The sequence below is a fragment of the Coregonus clupeaformis genome, chromosome 15 (genome assembly GCF_020615455.1).
Source record: "Coregonus clupeaformis isolate EN_2021a chromosome 15, ASM2061545v1, whole genome shotgun sequence".
NCBI lineage: Eukaryota > Metazoa > Chordata > Actinopteri > Salmoniformes > Salmonidae > Coregonus > Coregonus clupeaformis.
The window spans coordinates 9,928,365-9,953,446 of record NC_059206.1 but is presented as its reverse complement, the minus strand read 5'-3'; the positions used below and the strand labels follow the sequence as shown (position 1 = coordinate 9,953,446).

At 48.1% G+C, this 25,082-nt stretch overlaps 1 protein-coding gene across 1 annotated transcript in view; it reads right to left on the bottom strand.

Annotated features, from left to right (window-relative positions):
* The window catches only part of LOC121581917 (WD repeat-containing protein 7-like), a 380,643-nt gene that overhangs the window by 44,061 nt on the left and 311,500 nt on the right, over positions 1-25,082 (bottom strand). Inside the window, 1 exon segment of the mRNA XM_041897319.2 lies at positions 23,093-23,279. Within this exon segment, the coding sequence (XP_041753253.2) occupies positions 23,093-23,279 (187 nt within the window).

Below are 25,082 nucleotides of genomic sequence, written 5' to 3'. Positions count from 1 at the left end.
AGAGAGAGAGCCGGAGGGAGGGAGGGAGAGAGAGAGAGCCGAGGGAGGGAGGGAGAGAGAGAGAGAGAGAGAGCCGGAGGGAGGGAGAGAGAGAGAGAGAGAGAGAGCCGGAGGGAGGAGAGAGAGAGAGAGAGAGAGAGAGCCGGAGGGAGGGAGAGAGAGAGAGCCGGAGGGAGGGAGGGAGACAGAGAGAGAGAGAGAGCCGGAGGGAGGGAGGGAGAGAGAGAAAAGAAGAAGGGAAGCGTTAGAAACACAGAGTAAAACAGATTAGACACAGCTTATAATGTCAGGCCAAGGTCAATGGGATCACTCACACTGCACTGGCATAATGGACTCCCACAATGCACCGTAATTAGGCCCTGCTCTGGGTGGCTCAGCATCTGTCAGTCAAGCAGCGCCGCACGCAAAGGCCGCCGCCTGCCACACGGGCCCCTGCCACTACCTAGCCTTGGAAATTGGGAATAGTTGTTGCATCTGTCTGAAATGGAGAGCGAGTGGCCCTCTTGTTAACCAATCATCTGAGCGGTGGACCGGGTGAATATGCATTAGGAGGGGGTTAGGGGAGCAGAGGGGAGAACCACTTCAAAGGCTCTGGGCTTATTGTGAACGGAAGGCTACGCTGCTCTGTTCTTTAGACACGCGGCTAAAGCAATCTGGCCTCCAGCACCGGCCCCAACCCTGTCCTCGCCCCCATCACACACATGGCGCCAGCCCCAACCCCTGTCCCCACATCACACACGTCCCCATCCGTCCCTGTCGCCCCCCGCAGGCCAGAACCGGCCCCAGCCAAAGCCCCTCCCCCCAACCCAACCCGTCCCTGTCCCCCCCATCACCACACGGCCCAGTGCACTAGTGTTCTACTCAGCAGGCCGACTGTGGCCTGGACTCATGGTCAAACAGCACAAGGTTAAACAACCCATATACAACACACACACACACACACACACACACACACACACACACATACGAGACAGGGCAATAACAGAGACTGTTTGTCTATGATGGTCTTTCACTGGACCAGCAGGGATACTGTCAGTTACATTTTCTCCTCACAATGAATACAGCACAACAAGAACTGCAACACAAAAATATCACTGTAAACACCAACAGCTAACATATGGAATTGTTTTAAGATGGTCATACCAATTTTAGGATCCCTGTAGGTATATATATATATATATAAAAAGATATTCAGAACTGGTAAATCATAAGGAATAAGGTTTTTGAGTGTCTGTCCTGTGTTTAGGAGATGTAAGAAAGATCAGGAAATACACTACATGACCAATAGGACACCTGCTCGTCCAACATCTCCTTCCAAAATCGTGGCCACTAATATGGAGTTGGTCCCCCCCTTTGCTGCTATAACAGCCTCCACTCTTCTGGGAAGGCTTTCCACTAGATGTTGGAATATTGCTGCGGGGACTTGCTTCCATTCAGCCACAAGAGCATTAGTGAGGTCGGCACTGATGTTGGGCGATTAGGCCTGGCTCGCAGTCGGCGTTCCAATTCATCCCAAAGGTGTTCGATGGGGTTGAGGTCAGGGCTCTGGCAAGGCAAGCCAAGTTCTTCCACACAGAATAGTCTAGAATGCCATTGTATGCTGTAGCGTTAAGATTTCCCTTCACTTGAACTAAGGTGCCTAGCTCGAAACATGTAAAACTGCCCCAGACCATTATTCCTCCTACACCAAACTTTACAGTTGGCACTATGCATTGGGGCAGGTAACGTTCTCCTGGCATCCGCCAAACCCAGATTCTTCTGTCGGACTGCCAGATGGTGAAGCGTGATTCATCACTCCAGAGAGCGCATTTCCAGTGCTCCAGAGTCCAATGGCGGCGGGCTTTACACCACTCCAGCCGACACTTGGCGTTACACATGGTGATCTTAGGCTTGTGTGCGGCTGCTCGGCCATGGAAACCCATTTCATGAAGCTCCCGATGAACAGTTCTTGCGCTGACGTTGCTTCCAGAGGCAGTTTGGAACTCTGTAGTCATTGTTGCAACCGAGGACAGATGATTTTTACGCGCTACGCGCTTCAGCACTCGCCGGTCCCGTTCTGTGAGCTTGTGTGGCCTACCACTTCACTGCTGAGCCGTTGTTGCTCCTAGACATTTCCACTTCACAATAACATCACTTACAGTTGACCGGGGCAGCTCTAGCAGGGCAGAAGTTTGACAAACTGACTTGTTGGAAAGGTGGCATCCTATGGACAGTGTCACGTTGTAAGTCACTGAGCGCTTCAGTAGAGGCCATTCTACTGCCAATGTTTGTCTATGGAGATTGCATGGCGGTGTGTTCGATTTTATACACCTGTTGTGTGTCTGAAATTGCCGAATCCACTAATCTGAAGTGGTATCCACATACTTGTCCACACACACACGCACACTACACACACACACACACACACACACACACTGCATTATACACACACTACACACACTGTATTATACACACACCGCTCGGCTATGAACAGCCAACTGACATTTACTTTTGAGGCGCTGACCTGTTTTCACCCTCTACAACCACTGTGATTATTATTTGACCCTGCTGGTCATCTATGAACATTTGAACATCTTGAAGAACAATCTGGCCTTAATGGCCATGTACTGTTATAATCTCCACCCGGCACAGTCAGAAGAGGACTGGCCACCCCTCAGAGCCTGGTTCCTCTCTAGGTTTCTTCCTTGGTTTCTGCCTTTCTAGGGAGTTTTTCCTAGCCACCGTGCTTCTACATCTGCATTGCTTGCTGTTTGGGGTTTTAGGCTGGGTTTCTGTATAGCACTTTGTGACATTGCTGATGTAAAAAGGGCTTTATAAATACATTTGATTGATTGATTGATTGACTGCACACACTACACATTACACACTGCACACATTACACACTGCACACTACACACTACACATACTACACACCGCACACACATTACACACATTACACACTGCACACATTACACACATTACACACTACACACTACACACTGCACACATTACACACTGCTCACTACACACTACACTGCACACTAAACACACATTACACACTGCTCACTACACACATTACACACTGCTCACTACACACACATTACACACTGCACACATTACACACTGCACACGTTACACACTACACACTGCTCACTACACACATTACACACTGCTCACTACACACACATTACACACTGCACACATTACACACACTACACACTGCTCACTAAACACACATTACAGACTGCACACATTACACATTGCTCACTGCACACATTACACACTGCTCACTACACACATTACACACTGCACCACACATTACACACTGCACACCACATTACACACTGCACACTACACACACATTACCCACTGCTCACTACACACATTACACACTGCAGCCTCAACATAATTTAGTAGTTCAATCTTCATCTAAACAAATAAAGTAAAAATATTCGGAACATTTTTGATGTTTTCTCTACAATGAACGCTGCAGACTCAACGCCACCTACTGTAATCCCCACTGGCAATAACAACTTATTTTAAATAATTGAAGTTAAATTAATACCCTTATTTAAAAAAATTTAAACAATCCAAAAATGTGTTCTGAGATTTTGGTTTTTCAATTATCGTTTTCACCGGCTATTAAAATGTGCTGCGTGAAATGTTATAGTTGATATATGTATATAATCTGAAACATAGCCATACTGTTTTATTTTCCTTCAATATATTAATAAACAATCATATACATTTACATTTTAGACATTTATATATTGAACAAATTCCCTCTCAGAGAAAACAGACCGGTAAACGATGTACTCTATATTGTAAAATAAGTTAACATATCTGATGATGTGTGGTCAACATCCCATGTTTCTTAAAAACAAAGGGACATTTATTAATAACAATTCTTTAGATACGTCACTATGAAAATGTATGCACTCGCTAACTGTAAGTCGCTCTGGATAAGAGCGTCTGCTAAATGACTAAAATGTAAAATGTAAATCACATAAGTTTAATTTCTTGGGTCATTTTTTTCATTTTCAAAAACTAGGTCAGAGGCAATTCAAACAATACGGGGTAATGCGTTTTTCATTCTCACTTTCTCTCTCCTCTCACACACTAAACCTTCAGAATCACACACACATCAATATGTAAATTGAAAGATTGATTGATATCAGCAATCAATACCGTTGCCCAGCTGTTGTTTAAAGATAGAATATTCTATATGTTCTGCAGGAACATTTCAAAGGTATCTGGTTCACTATTACATGAATGATAAACATAAAGATGTTTTTATAAAAATGATATCTAACATAATCCTGTATATTAATATTTTTTTTACTATAATCTTAGACTTTTAATTCATTCAAAATGATTCGCTTTCCCCCTTAGAGGCTATTCGATATAATAGTGAACCCTTAAATTTATTTTAAAAAAATTGCTACAACGAATAATACAAAAACAACAATTTATATATCTCTGTACTCTCTCTTTCTCCCCTTCTCTCACACAAACAGACACACACAGAATAACATTTAAAATAATCTGCTCGACAAAGTTCCAAATTGAAAATGTAATGGTATTTTTTTCGGGTTATATACGCCATGCGTTTCATTGTGAATAACTGCTCAGATCTTTCCTTATCAAAGAGGGATTATTTGAGAGATCAGTAATTGACATTAACTAACAGCCATTCCCTTTTCTTTTAGGGGGTAGATCAGCTTTAATATTGCAGATAGATTGTAACTTCCATCAATGTAATTGTCTGCGGCACTTCCAATCCCCCATATGTTTTTATTTTCTCGCAAATATATATGCGTCTCTCCAACAGCACCCTGGAAAGGCGTGCTGGGAATGTATAAGATACATATTTTGTGTCCCTGCCTTTGACAAGTGGGCACTGCTTATCACAGGGCGGCATCAGTGCTCACCTAAAAAGCCCATATGCCACTGGTTGAGAGAAATTGTCATTGTTTATGGGAATAGTTATTTGAGGCTTTATGTGTTGTTGGAGGTGCGTCACGGTCAGTTTAGCTCAGAAAATGCCGCCCTCGTCAACCTGCTGCCACAGGCAGCTGCCCAATCCTGCCTAATGGGAGGACCGGCCGTGTGTAGTGTGTGTGTGTGTGTGTGTGTGTGTGTGTGTGTAGTGTGTGTGTGTGTGTGTGTATGTAGTGTGTGTGTGTGTGTAGTGTGTGTAGTGTGTGTAGTGTGTGTAGTGTGTGTGTGTGTGTGTGTGTGTAGTGTGTGTGTGTGTATGTAGTGTGTGTTTTTTTTTTTTGTTTTTTTTTTGTGTGTGTTGTGTTGTGTGTGTGTGTGTGTGTGTGTGTGTGTGTTAGTAGTGTGTGTGTGTTAGTGTGTTGTGTGTGTGTGTGTGTGTTTGTGTGTGTGTGTGTGTGTGTGTGTGTGTGTAGTGTGTGTGTTTGTGTTGTGTGTGTGTGTGTGTGTGTGTGTGTGTGTGTGTGTTAGTGTGTACTGTGTATTTTGTGTTTTAGTATAGTGTTGCATTTCTCCCTCCCACATATATCTATTTCCATCCAGTGGGGTGTAGGTGCTGTGATTTCCAATATGATTTAATTATTGACCTGATCTTCCCTACCTTTAATAATTCTCTTTATATTTCTTTCGCAGACTGCTCCTCCCTCCTGGTTCGGGCAGGCTTTTCTAATCCCATACTTGTCCCCTTAATATTCTGGTGTGATTGCTTTGTCTTCTTTTTTACTGTGTCTGTTTGCTGTTCTCATTTCTATCCTATAAGTTTTTTTTTATTATTGTGTGTGTTGTTTCCCTTCCGTTGTCTTGTTTTTCTCTGTTTGTTGTTTTACGCATAGTTGCTGTTGCTGCCTCTGTTGTTTTACTTTATTTTCTATCTGTGCCTTTTATACAAGTAACTTTTGTTGACTCTTTCCCTCTACTTCCCACCACATACACCTCAGCCTTCACAAACAACACACCACCATGAGTCAGCAGGAGCATTGGCGGCACCCAAGTCCGCTGGAGATCGACCAAGACCATGATCCGGCAATTGGTCCGCCATGACCGTTCCACCCTGGCGGTTGGTTACTGGAGGGTGCCTCGCGCACCTTTCCATCTCCACGTCATCCTCCTCTCCCAGCACCGGACCCAGTGCATTCTCTCTCTATGGCCAGTTCTGCAGCGGTGTCAGGGGTTCCTCCTGCAGGTGGAACTCTACACCCACTACCATACGCCCAGCGCCCTCGGGATCGCGTCCCGCCCTCATCTCCTGTCTCTCCAGCAAGGTAGGTGGGCCAACGCGAATGGAGGAATAGCCACCTACCATTTGTAGTCTCCCCCTTCTTTTTCCCACCTGGGGGTAACTCTTTCCCTCCCGAAAGGAGCCTGATTCTGATTCGGGGTTAGCTCGATCACGGGTGAATCCCTCACCCATTACCGGTGCTACCTCCCCAGGGCTTATGTACTGCCCTGCGTTCCAACCTATCTTACACCAGTTGGTACATCTCCATCGTCTCGACACCCTGCTGGCTACCACGCGGAGCTCCCGAGTGGTCGTCCATTCCACCTCTCAGCACCTCCGGCGATTCCCCATGGAGCTCGGGGTTGCTCTAAAAAGAGAGGCCCGGGGAGGCCACCCCTGCACCAACTGTGGCCGTGAACCACCCCCAGGTGCTGGGAGGGTCTCCTGGGAGAACCGGTCACGCACTGAAGTCATTTCAGTGAGTGCGCCCCACTTACCCAGAGCTCTCTGTTGGTCACATGAGTATTCCTGTGAGATTTCCACAGGTGGCACCTCATTCCCGCATACAAGGCGCCTAGTAGATTCAGGCGCAGCTGGGAATTTTATTGATCGGGCATTTTGTTATAGGTTAGGAATTCCCCCTTGGCGGTAGAAAACCCCTTTCCTGTCACGCCTTAGACAGCGGCCGTTGGGGTCGGGGCCTGATCAGAGAAGTCACAGCACCACTTAAGATGACAACGCAGGGGGTCATGAGGAGATCATTCAGTTTTATCTGATTGACTCTCCTCGTACCCGTGGTGTTGGGGCTTCCCTGGTTGCGCCCATGATCCTACCATTCGCGTGGCAACAGAGGGCTCTTATGGAGTGGTCTGCCCAGTGTGTAGGAAATGTCTAGGTGTTTCCTTAGGGGCGACCTCGGTAGAGAGTCCGAACCAAGTGCCTAATCGCGCATTCCCCCAGTATGAGGACTTAGCACTTGTGTTCAGCAAAAACGAGGGCAGCCGGCTACCACCTCATAGACAGGGGGACTGTCGCGATAAATCTCCAAACAGGAGCGCTCTTCAGAGCCGTGTGTATCCCTTGTCTCAAGAGGAGACAGCGGCTATGGGAGACTTACATAGCTTGAGTCCTTGGCACAGGGATACATACGGTCCTCCACTTCCCCGTTTCCTCAGGTTTCTTCTTTGTGAAGAAGAAGGACGGGGGTTTGCTCCGTGTATTGATTACCGTAGTCTCAATCAGATCACGGTTAAGTACAGTTCCCCTCTTCCACTGATTGCGACTATGACGGAGTCATTACGTGAGGCGGTTCTTCACAAAGTTGGATCTCAGAGCGCGTACAATCTGGTGCGCATTAGGAGGGGAATGAATGGAACAGCATTTAGCACCACCTCGGGTCTTCTGCAGTTCTCTCATGCCATACGGGCTAATGAATGCTCCTTCAGTCTTCCAATCCTTTGTTGTCGAGATTTTCCGGGACATGCATGGGCAGGGTGTGGTAGTGTACATCGGCGACATCTAGTGCCTCTTCTACACGTGCCGAGCATGTAGCCCTGTGCGCCCGAATGTTGAGAAGACTGTTGGAGCATGACTTTGTGTATGTCAAGGCAGAGAAATGCCTGTTCTTCCAGAGTCCGTCTCCTTTTTGGGTTATCGGTTGTCCGCGTCTGGTGTGGAGATAGAGGTAGACCAGTAGTCAGCCCGTGCGTAATTGGCAAACTCCAACCACTGTAAAAGAGGTGCAGCAGTTCTTGGGTTTTCGCTAATTACCACGGAGGTTTATCCAGGGTTTTGGACAGGTTGCAGCTCCCATTACGTCCCTGCTAAAGGGGGTCCGGTTCGTTTGCAGAACCTGTTCACCTCGGCCCGGTGCTGGCGCATCCGGATCCCTCTTTACCATTCCAAGTAAGTAGGTAGACGTCCGAGTCCGGCATTGGGGCAGTCCTGCTCCTAGCGGTCCGGCACGCCACTCAAGCTCCACCCCTGTGCGTTCTACTCTAAAAGCTCAGCTCGGCGGAGCGTAATTATGGCGTTGGGGACAGGGAGCTGTTAGCTGTAGTCCAGGCCCTAAAGGTGTGGGAGGCATTGGCTTGAGGGGGCTCAACACCCCTTTTCCTCATTCTGACTGATCACCGTAACCTGGAGTACATCCGGGCAGCTAGGAGATTGAATCCTCGTGAGGCTAGGTGGAACATGTTCCTAACCCGGTTTGTTTTAAGATCACATACATCCCAGGGTCCCAGAGCAATAGGCAGACGCCCTGTCCCCGGGTATGACACAGAGGAGAGGTCCATTGAGCCTACTTCCATACTGACGGTCTTGTCTGGTGGCTCCGGTGGTGTGGGAGGTCGATGACGGAATCGGCGGGCACTGCGTACCGACCCTACTCCCCCTGAGTGTCCTGTGGGGCATACGTCACGTTCCGGCTCGAGGTTCGTGATCGTCTGATTTATTGGCTCATACATCACCCTCCTCTGGACATCCAGGTATTGGCCGGAGAGTGCACTGCCTTAGCGTGAAATACTGGTGGCCAACGTTAGCTAGGGATGTGAGGTTTATGTCTCCTCCTGCTCGGTGTGCGCCCAGTGTAAGGCGCCTGACATTTGCCCAGGGGGTAGAGTTACATCCCCTGCCCGTTCCAAAGCGACCATGGTCCCACCTCTCTGTGGATTTTGTGACCGACCTACCCCCTTCCCAGGGGAATACCACCATTTTGGTCGATTGTGGATCGGTTTTCCAAAGCCTGTCGTCTCCTCCCAATGCCGGGTCTCCCTACTGCCCTACAGACCGCCGAGGCCCTATTTACCCACTGTTCCGGCACTATGGGGTCCCCGAGGATATTGTGTCTGACCGAGGTCCCCAGTTCACCTCCAGAGTCTGGGGGCGTTCATGGAACAGCTTTGGGGGTCTCGGTGAGCCTTACCTCGGGGTACCACCCAGAGAGCAATGGGCAGGTGGAACGAGTCAACCAGGATGTGGGTAGGTTTCTAAGGTCCTATTGCCGGGACCGGCCGGAGGAGTGGTCTAGGTATATCCCTGGGCAGAGATGGCCCAGAACTCTCTCCGCCACTCCTCCACCAATTTAACACCTTTCCAGTGTATTTTAGGATATCAGCGGTCCTGGCACCGTGGCACGAGAGCCAGATCGAGGCCCTGCGGTGGACGAGTGGATTGGCGCTCGGAGGAGACGTGGGATTCTGCCCCTGACCATCTGCAGCAGGCCATCCGTCAACAAAAGGCGAGCGCCGATGGCCACCGCGTGAGGGACGGGTGCGCACCGGAGATCGAGTCTGGCTCTCGACTCAAACCTGCACCTCCGCCTGCCCTGCCGAAAGCTGGGTCGGCGGTTTGTGGGCCCTTCAAAGTCCTGAGAAGATTGAACGAGGTGTGTTACAGGTTACAACTGCCTATAGAGTACAAAAATATTAACCCCTCGTTCCATGTGTCTCTTCTCAGGCCGGTGGTAGCTGGCCCACTCCGGAAGAAGATGAGATAGGAGAGACCCCTCCGCCCCCTTTGGACATCGAGGGGCCCCGCGTACAGGGTCCGGACCATCTTGGACTCGAGGCGCCGATGAGTGGTCTCAGTATCTCGTGGAGTGGGAGGGTACGGTCCGGAGGAACGGTGCTGGGTGCCTAGGAGGGACATCTCGATCCATCCCTCCTGACTGAGTTCCACCGTGGGCATCCACGCGCCGGTCCGCGTCCTCCTGGCCGTCCCCGAGGCCGGGGTCGGCGCCACGGCTGGAGCCGCGCGTCAAGGGAAATTGTCACGGTTTCGGCCGAGACTGCTCCTCCCTCCTGGTTCGGGCAGGCTTGCGTCGCCGTCCCCGGAGTACTAGCTGCCACCGTTGAATGTTTAGTGGTGTGATTGCTTGGTCTGTCTTGCACACCTGTGTCTGTTTGTGTTCTGATTACGTGTCCTATAAGTTCCCCTGTTTTGTATTGGTTAGATTGTGTGTTGTTTTCGCCTGTCCGTTGTGCTGCGTGTTTTTTCTCTGTTTGTTGTTTTTACGCATAGTTGCGTATTGCTCGCCTCTGTTGTTTTTGAGGCCGTTTATTTTGTATCTGTGCCTTTTGATACATTAGTAAACTTTTGTTGGACTAGCTTCGGTGTCCTGCGCCTGACTTCCACACCACATACACCTCAGCCTTGACAATATATGTTACTCTCTATTTTGTATTTCTTTTTGTCATTTAGCAGACGCTCTTATCCAGAGCGACTTACAGTTAGTGAGTGCATACATTTTCATACTGCTCCCCCCCGTGGGAATCGAACCCACAACCCTGGCGTTGCAAAAACCATGCTCTACCAACTGAGCTACAGGGGACTCTATAAAATACTAATTATATTCCTGTCTTGATACATGGATCTGTGGCTACTGTTGCTATAGATGAATATTAGACTAATCAAACACAGTAAAGTGTAACACCACAACAAACATGAGATAATACCTACAGTCTAAACACTACCACGTTCACCTGTTACAACAAGAACAGAACACACACACACACACACACTACACACTACACACTACACACACACACACACACACAGAGAGAGAGAATCACATCGGTTTATCCCATTCTTAAAATCTATTTTACACAGGTATTATCTGCCAGAAGGTGTCACACACGTTCAACGTGATGTAATAACAAAAGGTGTTTAAAAGTGGACATGATGTGTTAGTATTGTAGTGGTTAGCTTGAAATAAACACGGATCATTATCAGTATTGACAGGTTAAATATTGATTTTCACTTTATGAAGGCATTGCTAAAAATGGATATACAAAGTAACGTGTGTTTCCTTATTGGTAGTAAAACAACCAACAATAAATAGTAGAGCTATACAGTTTATATATACCTATAGCTCCGCATGTATGTTCAATTACACATTTCCTCCCGAGTGGCGCAGTGGTCTAAGGCACTGCATCGCAGTGCTAGCTGTGCCACTAGAGATCCTGGTTCGAATCCAGGCTCTGTCGGGAGACCCATGGGGCGAATCCAGGCCGCGACCGGGAGACCCATGGGGCGGCGCACAATTGGCCCAGCGTCGTCCAGGGTAGGGGAGGGAATGGCCGGCAGGGGATGTAGCTCAGTTGGTAGAGCATGGCGTTTGCAACGCCAGGGTTGTGGGTTCGATTCCCACGGGGGGTATGAAAAAAATATCAAATAATGTATGCACTTAACTGTAGGTCGCTCTGGATAAGAGCGTCTGCTAAATGACTCAAATGTAAAATGTAAATGTAAATGATTTCAACTGAGAGGGCTTGAAGCTAAATTGTATATAATGCACGTGTATTAGCTATATATTTATCTAATCATTTGAATTCAGTGCTCATCAAGTAACATTTGCTTTAAAGCAGTATCCAAATCCATCGGATGTAGTGATCACAATATAGTAGCCATATCTAGGAAAACCAAAGTTCCAAAGGCTGGGCCTAATATAGTATATAAGAGGTCATACAATAAGTTTTGTAGTGATTCCTATGTTGTTGATGTAAATCATTTTTTGTTGGTCTGTGGTGTGTAATGAGGAGCAAACGGACGCTGCACTTGACACATTTGTGAAATTGCTTATCCCAGTTACTAATAAGCATGCATCCATTAAGAAAATCACTGTAAAAGCTATTAAATCCCCGTGGATTGATGAGGAATTGAAAAATTGTATGGTTGAGAGGGATGAGGCAAAAGGAATGGCAAATAAGTCTGAATTGAGAAATCATGTGACTAAACTGAATAGAAAAAAAGAAGAAACTACACTATGAAACAAAGATAAATTACAAAGAATGATAGTAAAAACCTTTGGAGCACCTTAAATGAAATTTTGGGCAAAAAGGCAAACTCAGCTCCATCACTCATTGAATCAGATGGCTCATTAATCACAAAACCCACTGATACTGCCAACTACTTCGGCAAGATTAGCAAACTTAGGCATGACATGCCAGCAACAAACGCTGACACTACACATCCAAGTATATCTGACCAAATTATGAAAGACAAGCGTTGTAATTTTGAATTCCGTAAAGTGAGGGTGGAAGAGGTGAAAAAAAGTGTTGTCTATCAAACAACTTGACAACTTGGATGGAAGATTAGCCAGCTTGTTTCTGTAGCTTGTTTAAGGTCACAGGTCCAGGAATGGTAAAAAAAATAATCACAATATTCCCTTAAAATTAACCTTACAAATAGCAGTGATGGGCGATTTGGAAAGCCATAGTCAGTCAATAAATAATATAATAATACACGTAGGAAAGGTTTTCATCTTTAGCTCACTATCTGTGGATACTATACGATTAGAAAGGTTCAAAATGTATGTAAAACATCACAGCACAATTGAAAAATACATGGCACATGGAAACCAAACGAGGGTGGTCTATGGTGATAGGTGGTGGTTTGGTAATGTATTATTGTTATGTGACTGCTTTATATAAAAGTACCATGTATGTAAAATGTGTACGCAAAATGTGTATGTAAAATGTATGTACGCTACCACTCAAAAGTTTGGACACACCTACTCATTCAAGGGTTTTTCTTTATTTTTACATTGAAGAATAATAGTGAAGACATCAAAACTATGAAATAACACATAGGGAAGAGTGTGCAATGCTGTCATCAAGGCAAAGGGTGGCCATTTGAAGAATCTCAAATATAAAATATATTTTGATTTGTTTAACACTTTTTTTTGGTTACTACATGATTCCATATGTGTTATTTCATAGTTTTGATGTCTTCACTATTATTCTACAATGTAGAAAATTGTACAAATAAAGAAAAACACTTGAATGAGTAGGTGTGTCCAAACTTTTGACTGGTACTGTATAGCAGCAGAAAAGCTGTAAAAAAAAATATATATATATTTGTCTTCCAAAGAGGTGGATTTATGGGTTAATAATCAAACAAATAAATAATAATAAAATAAAATAAACAATGACTAGAACGGTGTGTGTCCAAACTCTTTGTCTTGTACAGTATATAGATCTGACTCCACCCATCCAAGTATATCTGACTAAATTAGAAAGACAAGCATTGTAATTTTGAATTCCGTAAAGTGAGTGTGGAGGAGGTGAAAAAAAGTATTGTTGTCTATCAACAATGACAAGCCACCGGGTCTGACAACTTGGATGGAAAATTACTGAGAATAATAGCAGACGATATTGCCACTCCTATTTGCCATATTTTCAATTTAAGCCTACTAGAAAGTGTGTGCCCTCAGACCTGGAGGGAAGCAAAAGTCATTCCGCTACCTAAGAATAGTAAAGCCCACTTTACTGGCTCAAATAGCCGACCAATCAGCCTGTTACCAACCCTTAGTAAACTTCAGGAAGAAATAGTGTTTGACCAGATACAATGCTATTTTACAGTAAACAAATTGACAACAGACTTTCAGCACGCTTATAGGGAAGGACATTCAACAAGCACAGCACTTACACAAATGACTGATGATTGGCAGAGAAAAATTGATGATAAAATGATTGTGGGGGCTGTTTTGTTTGACATTATCGATCACAGTCTGCTGCTGGAAAAACTTGTTTATGGCTTTACAACCCCTGATATATTGTGGATAAAGAGTTACCAGTCTAACAGAACCCAGAGGGTGTTCTTTAATGGAAGCCTCTCCAACATAATCCAGGTAGAATAAGGAATTCCCCAGGGCAGCTGTCTAGGCCCCTTACTTTTCTCAATCTTTACTAACGACATACCACTGACTTTGAGTAAAGCCAGCGTGTCTATGTATGCGAATGACTCAACACTATACATGTCAGCTACTACAGCAACTGAAATGACTGCAACACTTAAAGAGCTGCAGTTAGTTTCAGAGTGGGTGGCAAGGAATAAGTTAGTCCTAAATATTTCAAAAACTAAAAGCATTGTATTTGGGACAAATCATTAACTAAACCCTAAACCGCAACTAAATCTTGTAATGAATAATGTGGTAATTGAGCAAGTTGAGGAGACTAAATAGCTTGGAGTAACCCTGGATTGTAAACTGTCATGGTCAAAACATATTGATACAACAGTAGCTATGATGGGGAGAAGTCTGTCCATAATAAAGCGCTGCTCTACCTTCTTAACAGCACTATCAACAAGGCAGGTCCTACAGGCCCTAGTGTTGTCGCACCTGGACTACTGTTCAGTCGTGTGGTCAGGTGCCACAAAGAGGGACTTAGGAAAATTGAAATTCGCTCAGAACAGGGCAGCACGGCTGGCCCTTGGATGTACACAGAGAGCTAACATTAATAATATGCATGTCAATCTCTTCTGGCTCAAAGTGGAGGAGAGATTGACTTCATCACTACTTTGTGAGAGGTATTGACATGTTGAATGCACCGAGCTGTCTGTTTGAACTACTGGCACCCATGCATACCCCACAAGACATGCCACCAGAGGTCTCTTCACAGTCCCCAAGTCCATAACAGACTATGGGAGGTGCACGGTACTACATAGAGCCATGACTACATGGAACTCTATTCAACGTCAGGTAACTGATGCAAGCAGTAGAATCAGATTTTAAAAACTGTTAAAAATACACCTTATGGAACAGCGGGGACTGTGAAGCAACACAAACATAGGCACAGACACATGCATACACACACACGTAAACATGGATTTTGTGTAGATTTTTTGTAGATACGTGGTAGTAGAGTAGGGGCCTGAGGGCACACAATGTGTTGTGAAATCTGTTGTGAATGTATTGTAATGTTTTTAAAATGGTATAACTGCCTTAATTGTTCTGGACCCCCAGAAAGAGTAGCTGAATGGGGATCCATAATAAATACAAATACAAGTCCCTGCTGTTAAGTTAATATGAGCAGATTGTAAATATTTTATTACTGAACACAAATATCATTGATTTAAACTATTTTTTAAAAAGTATTCAGAGGACACTAAAGATATCTCAATGATGTGATAATGTAGCTATGAGAGAGAGAAAAAATCTGTAACATAGGACATACTAGGTGAAAAATCTGTCGATGTGCCCTTGAGCAAGGCACTTAACCCTAATTGCTCATGTAAGTCGCTCTGGATAAGAGCGTCTGCTAAATGACGTAAATGTAAATGTACTATAAGGAATCTAGTAAAGCGGTTGCATTTCTCCTCACACATGGTGTGTGTGGTGTTGCATTTCTATTGACATATTGTGTGTGTGCATTTATGTCAAGTGGGGTGTAGGCCCTGTGATTTCCAATGGGATTTAATGTAATTATTATTTAATAATATAATGAATCTATAAAGCTTTTAGCTTCTGGATTTAAACATTTTGAGTAAAATCCTGGGGTGTGACTGTGTGCATCAGCGGTAGCATGCGCTAGACTGTTAGCCTGTGTAGCAGTGGTAGCATGCGCTAGACTGTTAGCCTGTGTAGCAGCGGTAGCATGCGTTAGACTGTTAGCCTGTGTAGCAGTGGTAGCATGCGCTAGACTGTTAGCCTGTGTAGCGGTGGCATGCGTTAGACTGTTAGCCTGTGTAGCAGTGGTAGCATGCGCTAGACTGTTAGCCTGTGTAGCAGTGGTAGCATGCGCTAGACTGTTAGCCTGTGTAGCAGCGGTAGCATGCGTTAGACTGTTAGCCTGTGTAGCAGTGGTAGCATGCGCTAGACTGTTAGCCTGTGTAGCAGCGGTAGCATGCGTTAGACTGTTAGCCTGTGTAGCAGTGGTAGCATGCGCTAGACTGTTAGCCTGTGTAGCAGTGGTAGCATGCGTTAGACTGTTAGCCTGTGTAGCAGTGGTAGCATGCGCTAGACTGTTAGCCTGTGTAGCAGTGGTAGCATGCGCTAGACTGTTAGCCTGTAGCAGCGGTCGCATGCGTTAGACTGTTAGCCTGTGTAGCAGCGGTAGCATGCGCTAGACTGTTAGCCTGTGTAGCGCGGTAGCATGCGCTAGACTGTTAGCCTGTGTAGCGGTAGCATGCGTTAGGACTGTTAGCCTGTGTAGCAGTGGTACATGCGCTAGACTGTTAGCCTGTGTAGCAGCGGTAGCATGCGTTAGACTGTTAGCCTGTGTAGCAGCAGTAGCATGCGCTAGACTGTTAGCCTGTGCAACAGTGGTAGCAGGCGTTAGACTGTGACAGAGCGCCTCACCCAAACCTCATCTCACACACCATTGTTCTAGCCAACAATAGTGTTTCAGCTCAACATCATGGTCTAATGATTAAAGCATGCATGGCTGGGGGAGGAAAAAGTGAGATCGAAAGAGCGACAGAGAGAGAGAGAGATAGAGAGTGTGTGAGAGAGAGAGAGAGAGGTAGAGAGACAGAAAGAGAGAGTGAGAGAGAGAGAGAGACAGAGAGAGGTGTTCAGACCATAGGCTTAGCCACAGTGCCACCTATACTTGTGTTTTAGAATAGGACATTAATGTGCAAGCCCTGACATACCCTACCCTACCCTGCCCTGACAAGCCCTGCCCTGACCAGCCCTGCCCTACCCAGCCCTGACCAGATCAGCCCTGCCCTGACAAGCCCTGCAGCCCTGCCCTACCCAGCCCTGACCAGATTAGCCCTGCCCTGACAAGCCCTGCCCTGACCAGCCCTGCCCTACCCAGCCCTGACCAGATCAGCCCTGCCCTATCCAGCCCTGACCAGATCAGCCCTGCCCTGACAAGCCCTGCCCTGACCAGCCCTGTCCTACCCAGCCCTGACCAGATCAGCCCTGCCAAGCCCTGCCCTAACCAGCCCTGCACTACCCAGCCCTGACCAGATCAGCCCTGCCCTGACAAGCCCTGCCCTGACCAGCCCTGACCAGATCAGCCCTGCCAAGCCCTGCCCTGACCAGCCCAGCCCTGCCCTACCCAGCCCTGCCCTGACAAGCCCTGCCCTAACCTGCCCAGCCCAGCTTAGCCCAGCCCTGACCAGATCAGCCCTGCCCAGCCCAGCCCAGCCCAGCTTAGCCCAGTCCTGACTGATGGGTGAGGATGTATTCCAACCAGATAATTAGACTAGAGAGGTAGCGGGAGACAGCAGGACAAAGCATCATAGAGGCTGGCTTCATGACCACAGGAAAATAACATACAATACACACACTGTAAGGTGTACCTACATGGCTGCTCAAATAATCATTAAACACCCTTAGGTTGATATATATTTTTACGTTTTTACAATCCAGATGTAATCTTGCATTGAATTTGAACAACTCAATCATCATTTTGAGATACAGAGCAAAAGTATCCAATGTGCAAATAAAATCTATGTAAAAAACGTTAGATGTTATTTAGCATGGTTTGTGAATTGCAGCAATGTAGGAAAGGAAAGGGGGACACCTAGTCATTCAATTGAAATGTGTCTTCTGCATTGAACCCCCTGAATCAGAGAGGTGTGGCGGGCTCCCTTAACCGACGTCGTCAGCGCCCGGGATCAGTTGTTGTTGGTTAATTGCCTTGCTCAAGGGCAGAACTGCAGAGTTTTACACCTTGCCGGCTCGGGGATTCGAACCAGCGACCTTTCGGTTACTGGCCCAACGCTAACTTCTAGGCTAGGCTACCTGTCGTAGTAACAGTAGTAGTAGTATGATATAGAGTCAGGACATATACACTACACACACACACACACACACACACACACACACATCCCCGTGTATGTATCAGTGTGATTTACTGGTGGTAAATAAACAACAGACTCAATGTCTCCGTCAGACAGACTCAATGTCTCCGTCAGCATTAGGCCGATCCTCCTGCCAATACCTGATCAATGACCCGCGTAATGTATGGGCCAAGACAGCAGCCCGTATCCCGTACAGTACAGAGGGGGAGGGAGGCGTTACGGTAGAGCCCAGCCAACCCATCTTCTATACAGAGGAGGGAGGGAGCGTAACAGTAAGAGCCCCAGCCAGCCCATCTTCTATACAGAGGAGGGAGGGAGGCGTACATGAAGCCCAGGCAGCCCATCTTCTACACAGAGGAGGGAGGGAGGCGTATGCGGTAGAGTCCAGCCAGCCCATCTTCTATACAGAGGAGGGAGGGAGGCGTAACGGTGAGAGCCCATTCAGCCCATCTTCTATACAGAGGAGGGAGGGAGGCGTAACGGTAAGAGCCCAGGTAGCCCATCTTCTACACAGAGGTGGGAGGGAGGCGTAACGGTAAGAGCACAGCCAGCCCATCTTCTATACAGAGGAGGGAGGGAGGCGTAACGGTAAGAGCCCAGGCAGCCCATCTTCTACACAGAGGTGGGAGGGAGGCGTAACGGTAAGAGCACAGCCAGCCCATCTTCTATACAGAGGAGGGAGGGAGGCGTAACGGTAAGAGCCCAGGCAGCCCATCTTCTACACAGAGGTGGGAGGGAGGCGTAACGGTAAGAGCACAGCCAGCCCATCTTCTATACAGAGGAGAGAGGGAGGCGTAACGGTAAGAGCCCAGGCAGCCCATCTTCTACACAGAGGTGGGAGGGAGGCGTAACGGTAAGAGCACAGCCAGCCCATCTTCTACACAGAGGAGGGAGGGAGGCGTAACGGTAAGAGCCCAGGCAGCCCATCTTCTACACAGAGGAGGGAGGGAGGCGTAACGGTAAGAGCCCAGCCAGCCCATCTTCTATACAGAAGAGGGAGGGAGGCGTAACGGTAAGAGCCCAGGCAGCCCATCTTCTACACAGAGGTGGGAGGGAGGCGTAACGGTAAGAGCACAGCCAGCCCATCTTCTACACAGAGGAGGAGGGAGGCGTAACGGTAAGAGCCCAGGCAGCCCATCTTCTACACAGAGGAGGGAGGAGGCGTATCGGTAAGAGCCCAGGCAGCCCATCTTCTACACAGAGGAGGGAGGGAGGCGTAACGGTAAGAGCCCAGCCAGCCCATCTTCTATACAGAGGAGGGAGGGAGGCGTAACGGTAAGATCCCAGGCAGCCCATCTTCTACACAGAGGTGGGAGGGAGGCGTAACGGTAAGAGTCCAGCCAGCCCATCTTCTACACAGAGGAGGGAGGGAGGCGTAACGGTAAGAGCCCAGGCAGCCCATCTTCTACACAGAGGAGGGAGGGAGGCGTAACGGTAAGAGTCCAGCCAGCCCATCTTCTACACAGAGGAGGGAGGGAGTCGTAACGGTAAGAGTCCAGCCAGCCCATCTTCTACACAGAGGAGGGAGGGAGGCGTAACGGTAAGAGCCCAGGCAGCCCATCTTCTACACAGAGGAGGGAGGGAGGCGTAACGGTAAGAGTCCAGCCAGCCCATCTTCTACACAGAGGAGGGAGAGAGGCGTAACGGTGAGAGCCCAGCCAGCCCGTCTTCTACACAGAGGAGGGAGGGAGGCGTAACGGTAAGAGTCCAGCCAGCCCGTCTTCTACACAGAGGAGGGAGGGAGGCGTAACGGTGAGAGCCCAGCCAGCCCGTCTTCTACACAGAGGAGGGAGGGAGGCGTAACGGTGAGAGCCCAGCCAGCCCGTCTTCTACACAGAGGAGGGAGGGAGGCATAACGGTAAGAGTCCAGCCAGCCCGTCTTCTACACAGAGGAGGGATGGTCAAGACAGCAGCCTGTCTCCTGTACAGTATATAGCAGGGCAGTAGGAGAGTGGAAGTAGACAACCAGCAAACCAACTGTGGCAACCTGGAAACGTTTATAGGAGACATGAGGAATGCAACCTTTCAACTAAGAACACGGTACTGTAAGGAGCTAAATACTCCACTTGTTATCAAACAGATGATAACACATACAGCATCACATTATACTGTATCAAGCAAGGAAATGCTTTTTATTCCACCACTTCTACACAGAGGCAGAACGGCTGAGAGAAGAAGGGAGATGGAGGTATTGTTAGGGACCCAAGGAGCGGTGTCGTGCTGCTGAGACAAAGACAACTCTCTCTGTAAAGCAGCACAAAGGTGTCTGTCTGTCTGTCTGTCTGTCTGTCTGTCAGTGTGTCTGTCTAGACTGGTTTCTCAACCCCCTTCCTCAACGTGGCTCCTCAACCTGGCTCCTCAACCCCCTCCTCAACCTGGCTCCTCAACCTGACCCCACAGTGGTTCCCCTATGGACTCTATAGCAAATATGAAATCAGCTTTTCTCTCCTTTTCTCTAAATGTCCATCTCCTTTCTCCCCAGAGGTGCGCCAGTGTGTGACAGGAATGCAAAAGAAGACCTTGAGCAACGCTTGAACAACAGGCATCTTTATCAGGCAGATAGAGACAAGAGAGAGAGAGAGACAAGACAGAGAGAGACACAGAGAGAGAGAGAGAGAGAGAGAGAGAGAGAGAGAGAGAGAGACAGAGAGAGACACAGACAGAGAGACACAGACAGAGACACACAGACAGAGACACACACAGAGAGAGAGAGAGAGAGAGAGAGAGAGAGGAGTCTTCCTTCAGACTCTTTCAAAAGGGGAGACAGTAAACCAACAGGAGAGACGAGCACTGATAGACACACAGACGCGACTAACACCTGTGCAGATGCATGATTAACACACACACAAAACTAATATGCGGATGCACACACACGTCTAACACACACCGTTTTACACAACATTCCAGTATTCGTTTCAAATGGAGGAGGAGAGAATAGAGGACAAAATCTATGAATTATATTTTCAAAACCCCCAATACGTTTCAAAAACCTACAGATTGAGAAACTGCTTTCAGACCACATTCTCTGCCTCTCTATCTCCCAAGATAAAGATCCCAAAGCCCTTTCACAGGGCTAATAAGTTAATTTGGTGTCCTAAAAATGCAGACTTGGTCTCCAATCTGTGTCTGGGGTCACAGAGAGCATCATCGTCATCCACTCAATGACTCATAGACAGGAGGAAGGCCAGGACCATGTCCATACCAGGGGTGTGTGTCTGCCTCCCTCTTGTCTGGGGCACATGCCATGCTGGGGTCGCCTCGCCTGGCGCTCTCTCTCTGTGCATCCATGGGGTCGCCTCGCCTGGCGCTCTCTCTCTGTGCTTCCATGGGGTCGCCTCGCCTGCCGCTCTCTCTCTGTGCATCCATGGGGTCGCCTCGCCTGGCGCTCTCTCTCTGTGCATCCATGGGGGTCGCCTCGCCTGGCGCTCTCTCTCTGTGCATCCATGGGGTCGCCTCGCCTGCTGCTCTCTCTCTGTGCATCCATGGGGTCGCCTCGCCTGGCGCTCTCTCTCTGTGCATCCATGGGGTCGCCTCGCCTGGCGCTCTCTCTCTGTGCATCCATGGGGTCGCCTAGCCTGGCGCTCTCTTTCTGTGCATCCATGGGGTCGCCTCGCCTGGCGCTCTCTCTCTGTGCATCCATGGGGTCGCCTCGCCTGGCGCTCTCTCTCTGTGCATCCATGGGGTCGCCTCGCCTGGCGCTCTCTCTCTGTGCATCCATGGGGTCGCCTCGCCTGGCGCTCTCTCTCTGTGCATCCATGGGGTCGCCTCGCCTGCCGCTCTCTCTCTGTGCATCCATGGGGTCGCCTCGCCTGGCGCTCTATCTCTGTGCATCCATGGTGTCGCCTCGCCTGGCGCTCTCTCTGTGCATCCATGGGGTCGCCTCGCCTGGCGCTCTCTCTCTGTGCATCCATGGGGTCGCCTAGCCTGGCGCTCTCTCTCTATGCATCCATGGGGTCGCCTCGCCTGGCGCTCTCTCTCTGTGCATTCATGGGGTCGCCTCACCTGGCGCTCTCTCTCTGTGCATCCATGGGGTCGCCTCGCCTGGCGCTCTCTCTCTGTGCATCCATGGGGGTCGCCTCGCCTGGCGCTCTCTCTCTGTGCATCCATGGGGTCGCCTCGCCTGGCGCTCTCTCTCTGTGCATCCATGGGGTCGCCTCGCCTGGCGCTCTCTCTCTGTGCATCCATGGGGTCGCCTCGCCTGCCGCACTCTCTCTGTGCATCCATGGGGTCGCCTAGCCTTGCGCTCTCTCTCTGTGCATCCATGGGGTCGCCTCGCCTGGCGCTCTCTCTCTGTGCATCCATGGGGTCGCCTCGCCTGGCGCTCTCTCTCTGTGCATCCATGGGGTCGCTTCTCCTGGCGCTCTCTCTCTGTGCATCCATGGGGTCGCTTCTCCTGGCGCTCTCTCTCTGTGCATCCATGGGGTCGCCTCGCCTGGCGCTCTCTCTGTGCATCCATGGGGTCGCCTCGCCTGGCGCTCTCTCTCTGTGCATCCATGGGGTCGCCTCGCCTGGCGCTCTCTCTCTGTGCATCCATGGGGTCGCCTCGCCTGGCGCTCTCTCTCTGTGCATCCATGGGGTCGCCTCGCCTGGCGCTCTCTCTCTGTGCATCCATGGGGTCGCCTCGCCTGGCGCTCTCTCTCTGTGCATCAGCCTCTCTCCTCTCCTCTCTCTACGTTAGCTAATAAACCCTGAAAAATGACTGCCATTTTGAGCTAACCATATTAGCACACGCAACACGAAAAAGGCAGACATATTTATACTCATAATACATTTGTTAAGATAGGGTTTCATCTTAATTGCCTAATCTGATGTAGGTAGTATTTTTCATTGGTTGTCTCGCTGCCGGGGGTAACCTTGTTTGCGGGGCTGCGAGGGGTAGGTTAGGTTAGGCAGACAGATAGGGCTCTACTCTACACAGAAAGGTCTCCTCTCCGCCTCGCCTGCCATCCAGCAACGCAGACATCATTACATCATATTAATGCACCCCAATCGCATTACTGCTGTGGTTTCATCATTCAGTGTGTCAGATTCTGTGCAGGCAGGCAGCCCATCCTGCTGTGTGGTGTGGTGTCTGTCTGGCGGACATCTTGGAAGGGAGAGAGATGGGAGAAAAACAGGGACCAGGGTGGAGCAGGGTGTGTGTGAGTGTGAGTGTGAGTGTGAGTGTGAGTGTGTGTGTGTGTGTGTGTGTGTGTGTGTGTGTGTGTGTGTGTGTGTGTGTGTGTGTGTGTGTGTGTGTGTGTGTGTGTGTGTGTGTGTGTGTGTGTGTGTGTGTGTAGTGTGAGTGTGAGTGTGAGTGTGAGTGTGTGTGTGTGTGTGTGTGTGTGTGTGTGTGTGTGTGTATAGACTGTACTCTCCACTCACTTGGCCAGCTGTTTCTCTGCGTCGGCACACAGCTCCAGCAGCCCCATGAGAACAGCGGACACATCCATATAGGGCTCCCACACGGTGAAGCCTCGACCAATCAGGTCTATGGCTGTACGGCGGATGGTGCTGTGGGGGGGCAGCTTGGGGCTGGGGGGTTGCAGGAGGAGGAAGGTCAGGGCCTTACCTGGAGGAGTAAAAACAACAGTAAACAACAACAATAACAAAAACAACTAATAACTATCTTTACTTTTCATTGGTATAACATTGGAATAACACATCAGCAAATACAACAAACAACAACAACATATCTGTACATTACATTGGTTAACTCGTGTACTCTTTTTGGTGTGTTTTCTCTGTGGTTGTCGTCAAGGTCAGCAGCTGTCAGAATCAGTCAACAGAAACCTTGGAGGTTTCCAGATAGAGTATGTTGGTGGAGTTTAATCGCAGGGCTTGACAGGTGAATTGGTGGTGTGTGTGTGAGTTTGATCAGCAAGTGGTTTCTCTGGTGGTGTGTGTGTGGTGTGTTCAGTACAGCATATTGATCAAAGTGTCTCCTACGGTCCAAAAGCCTTCTTTCCCCTCTGAGATGGTATAAAAAGGCCAGCGTACGCCAGGTCTTTGTGACCACCATATTGTGAGGGGAGTCAGCCATATTATAATAGTAGAACTAGTGTTGTGAGGGGAGTCAGCCATATTAGAATAGTAGAACTAGTGTTGTGAGGGGAGTCAGCCATATTATAATAGTAGAACTAGTGTTGTGAGGGGAGTCAGCCATATTAGAATAGTAGAACTAGTGTTGTGAGGGGAGTCAGCCATATTAGAATAGTAGAACTAGTGTTGTGAGGGGAGTCAGCCATATTATAATCGTAGAACTAGTGTTGTGAGGGGAGTCAGCCATATTAGAATAGTAGAACTAGTGTTGTGAGGGGAGTCAGCCATATTATAATAGTAGAACTAGTGTTGTGAGGGGAGTCAGCCATATTATAATAGTAGAACTAGTGTTGTGAGGGAGTCAGCCATATTATAATAGTAGAACTAGTGTTGTGAGGGGAGTCAGCCATATTAGAATAGTAGAACTAGTGTTGTGAGGGGAGTCAGCCATATTATAATCGTAGAACTAGTGTTGTGAGGGGAGTCAGCCATATTAGAATAGTAGAACTAGTGTTGTGAGGGGAGTCAGCCATATTAGAATAGTAGAACTAGTGTTGTGAGGGGAGTCAGCCATATTATAATAGTAGAACTAGTGTTGTGAGGGGAGTCAGCCATATTATAATAGTAGAACTAGTGTTGTGAGGGGAGTCAGCCATATTAGAATAGTAGAACTAGTGTTGTGAGGGGAGTCAGCCATATTAGAATAGTAGAACTAGTGTTGTGAGGGGAGTCAGCCATATTATAATAGTAGAACTAGCGTTGTGAGGGGAGTCAGCCATATTAGAATAGTAGAACTAGTGTTGTGAGGGGAGTCAGCCATATTATAATAGTAGAGGGGAGTCAGCCATATTAGAATAGTAGAACTAGTGTTGTGAGGGGAGTCAGCCATATTATAATCGTAGAACTAGTGTTGTGAGGGGAGTCAGCCATATTAGAATAGTAGAACTAGTGTTGTGAGGGGAGTCAGCCATATTATAATAGTAGAACTAGTGTTGTGAGGGGAGTCAGCCATATTAGAATAGTAGAACTAGTGTTGTGAGGGGAGTCAGCCATATTATAATAGTAGAACTAGCGTTGTGAGGGGAGTCAGCCATATTATAATAGTAGAACTAGTGTTGTGAGGGGAGTCAGCCATATTATAATAGTAGAACTAGTGTTGTGAGGGGAGTCAGCCATATTATAATAGTAGAACTAGCGTTGTGAGGGGAGTCAGCCATATTATAATAGTAGAACTAGTGTTGTGAGGGGAGTCAGCCATATTATAATAGTAGAACTAGCGTTGTGAGGGGAGTCAGCCATATTAGAATAGTAGAACTAGTGTTGTGAGGGGAGT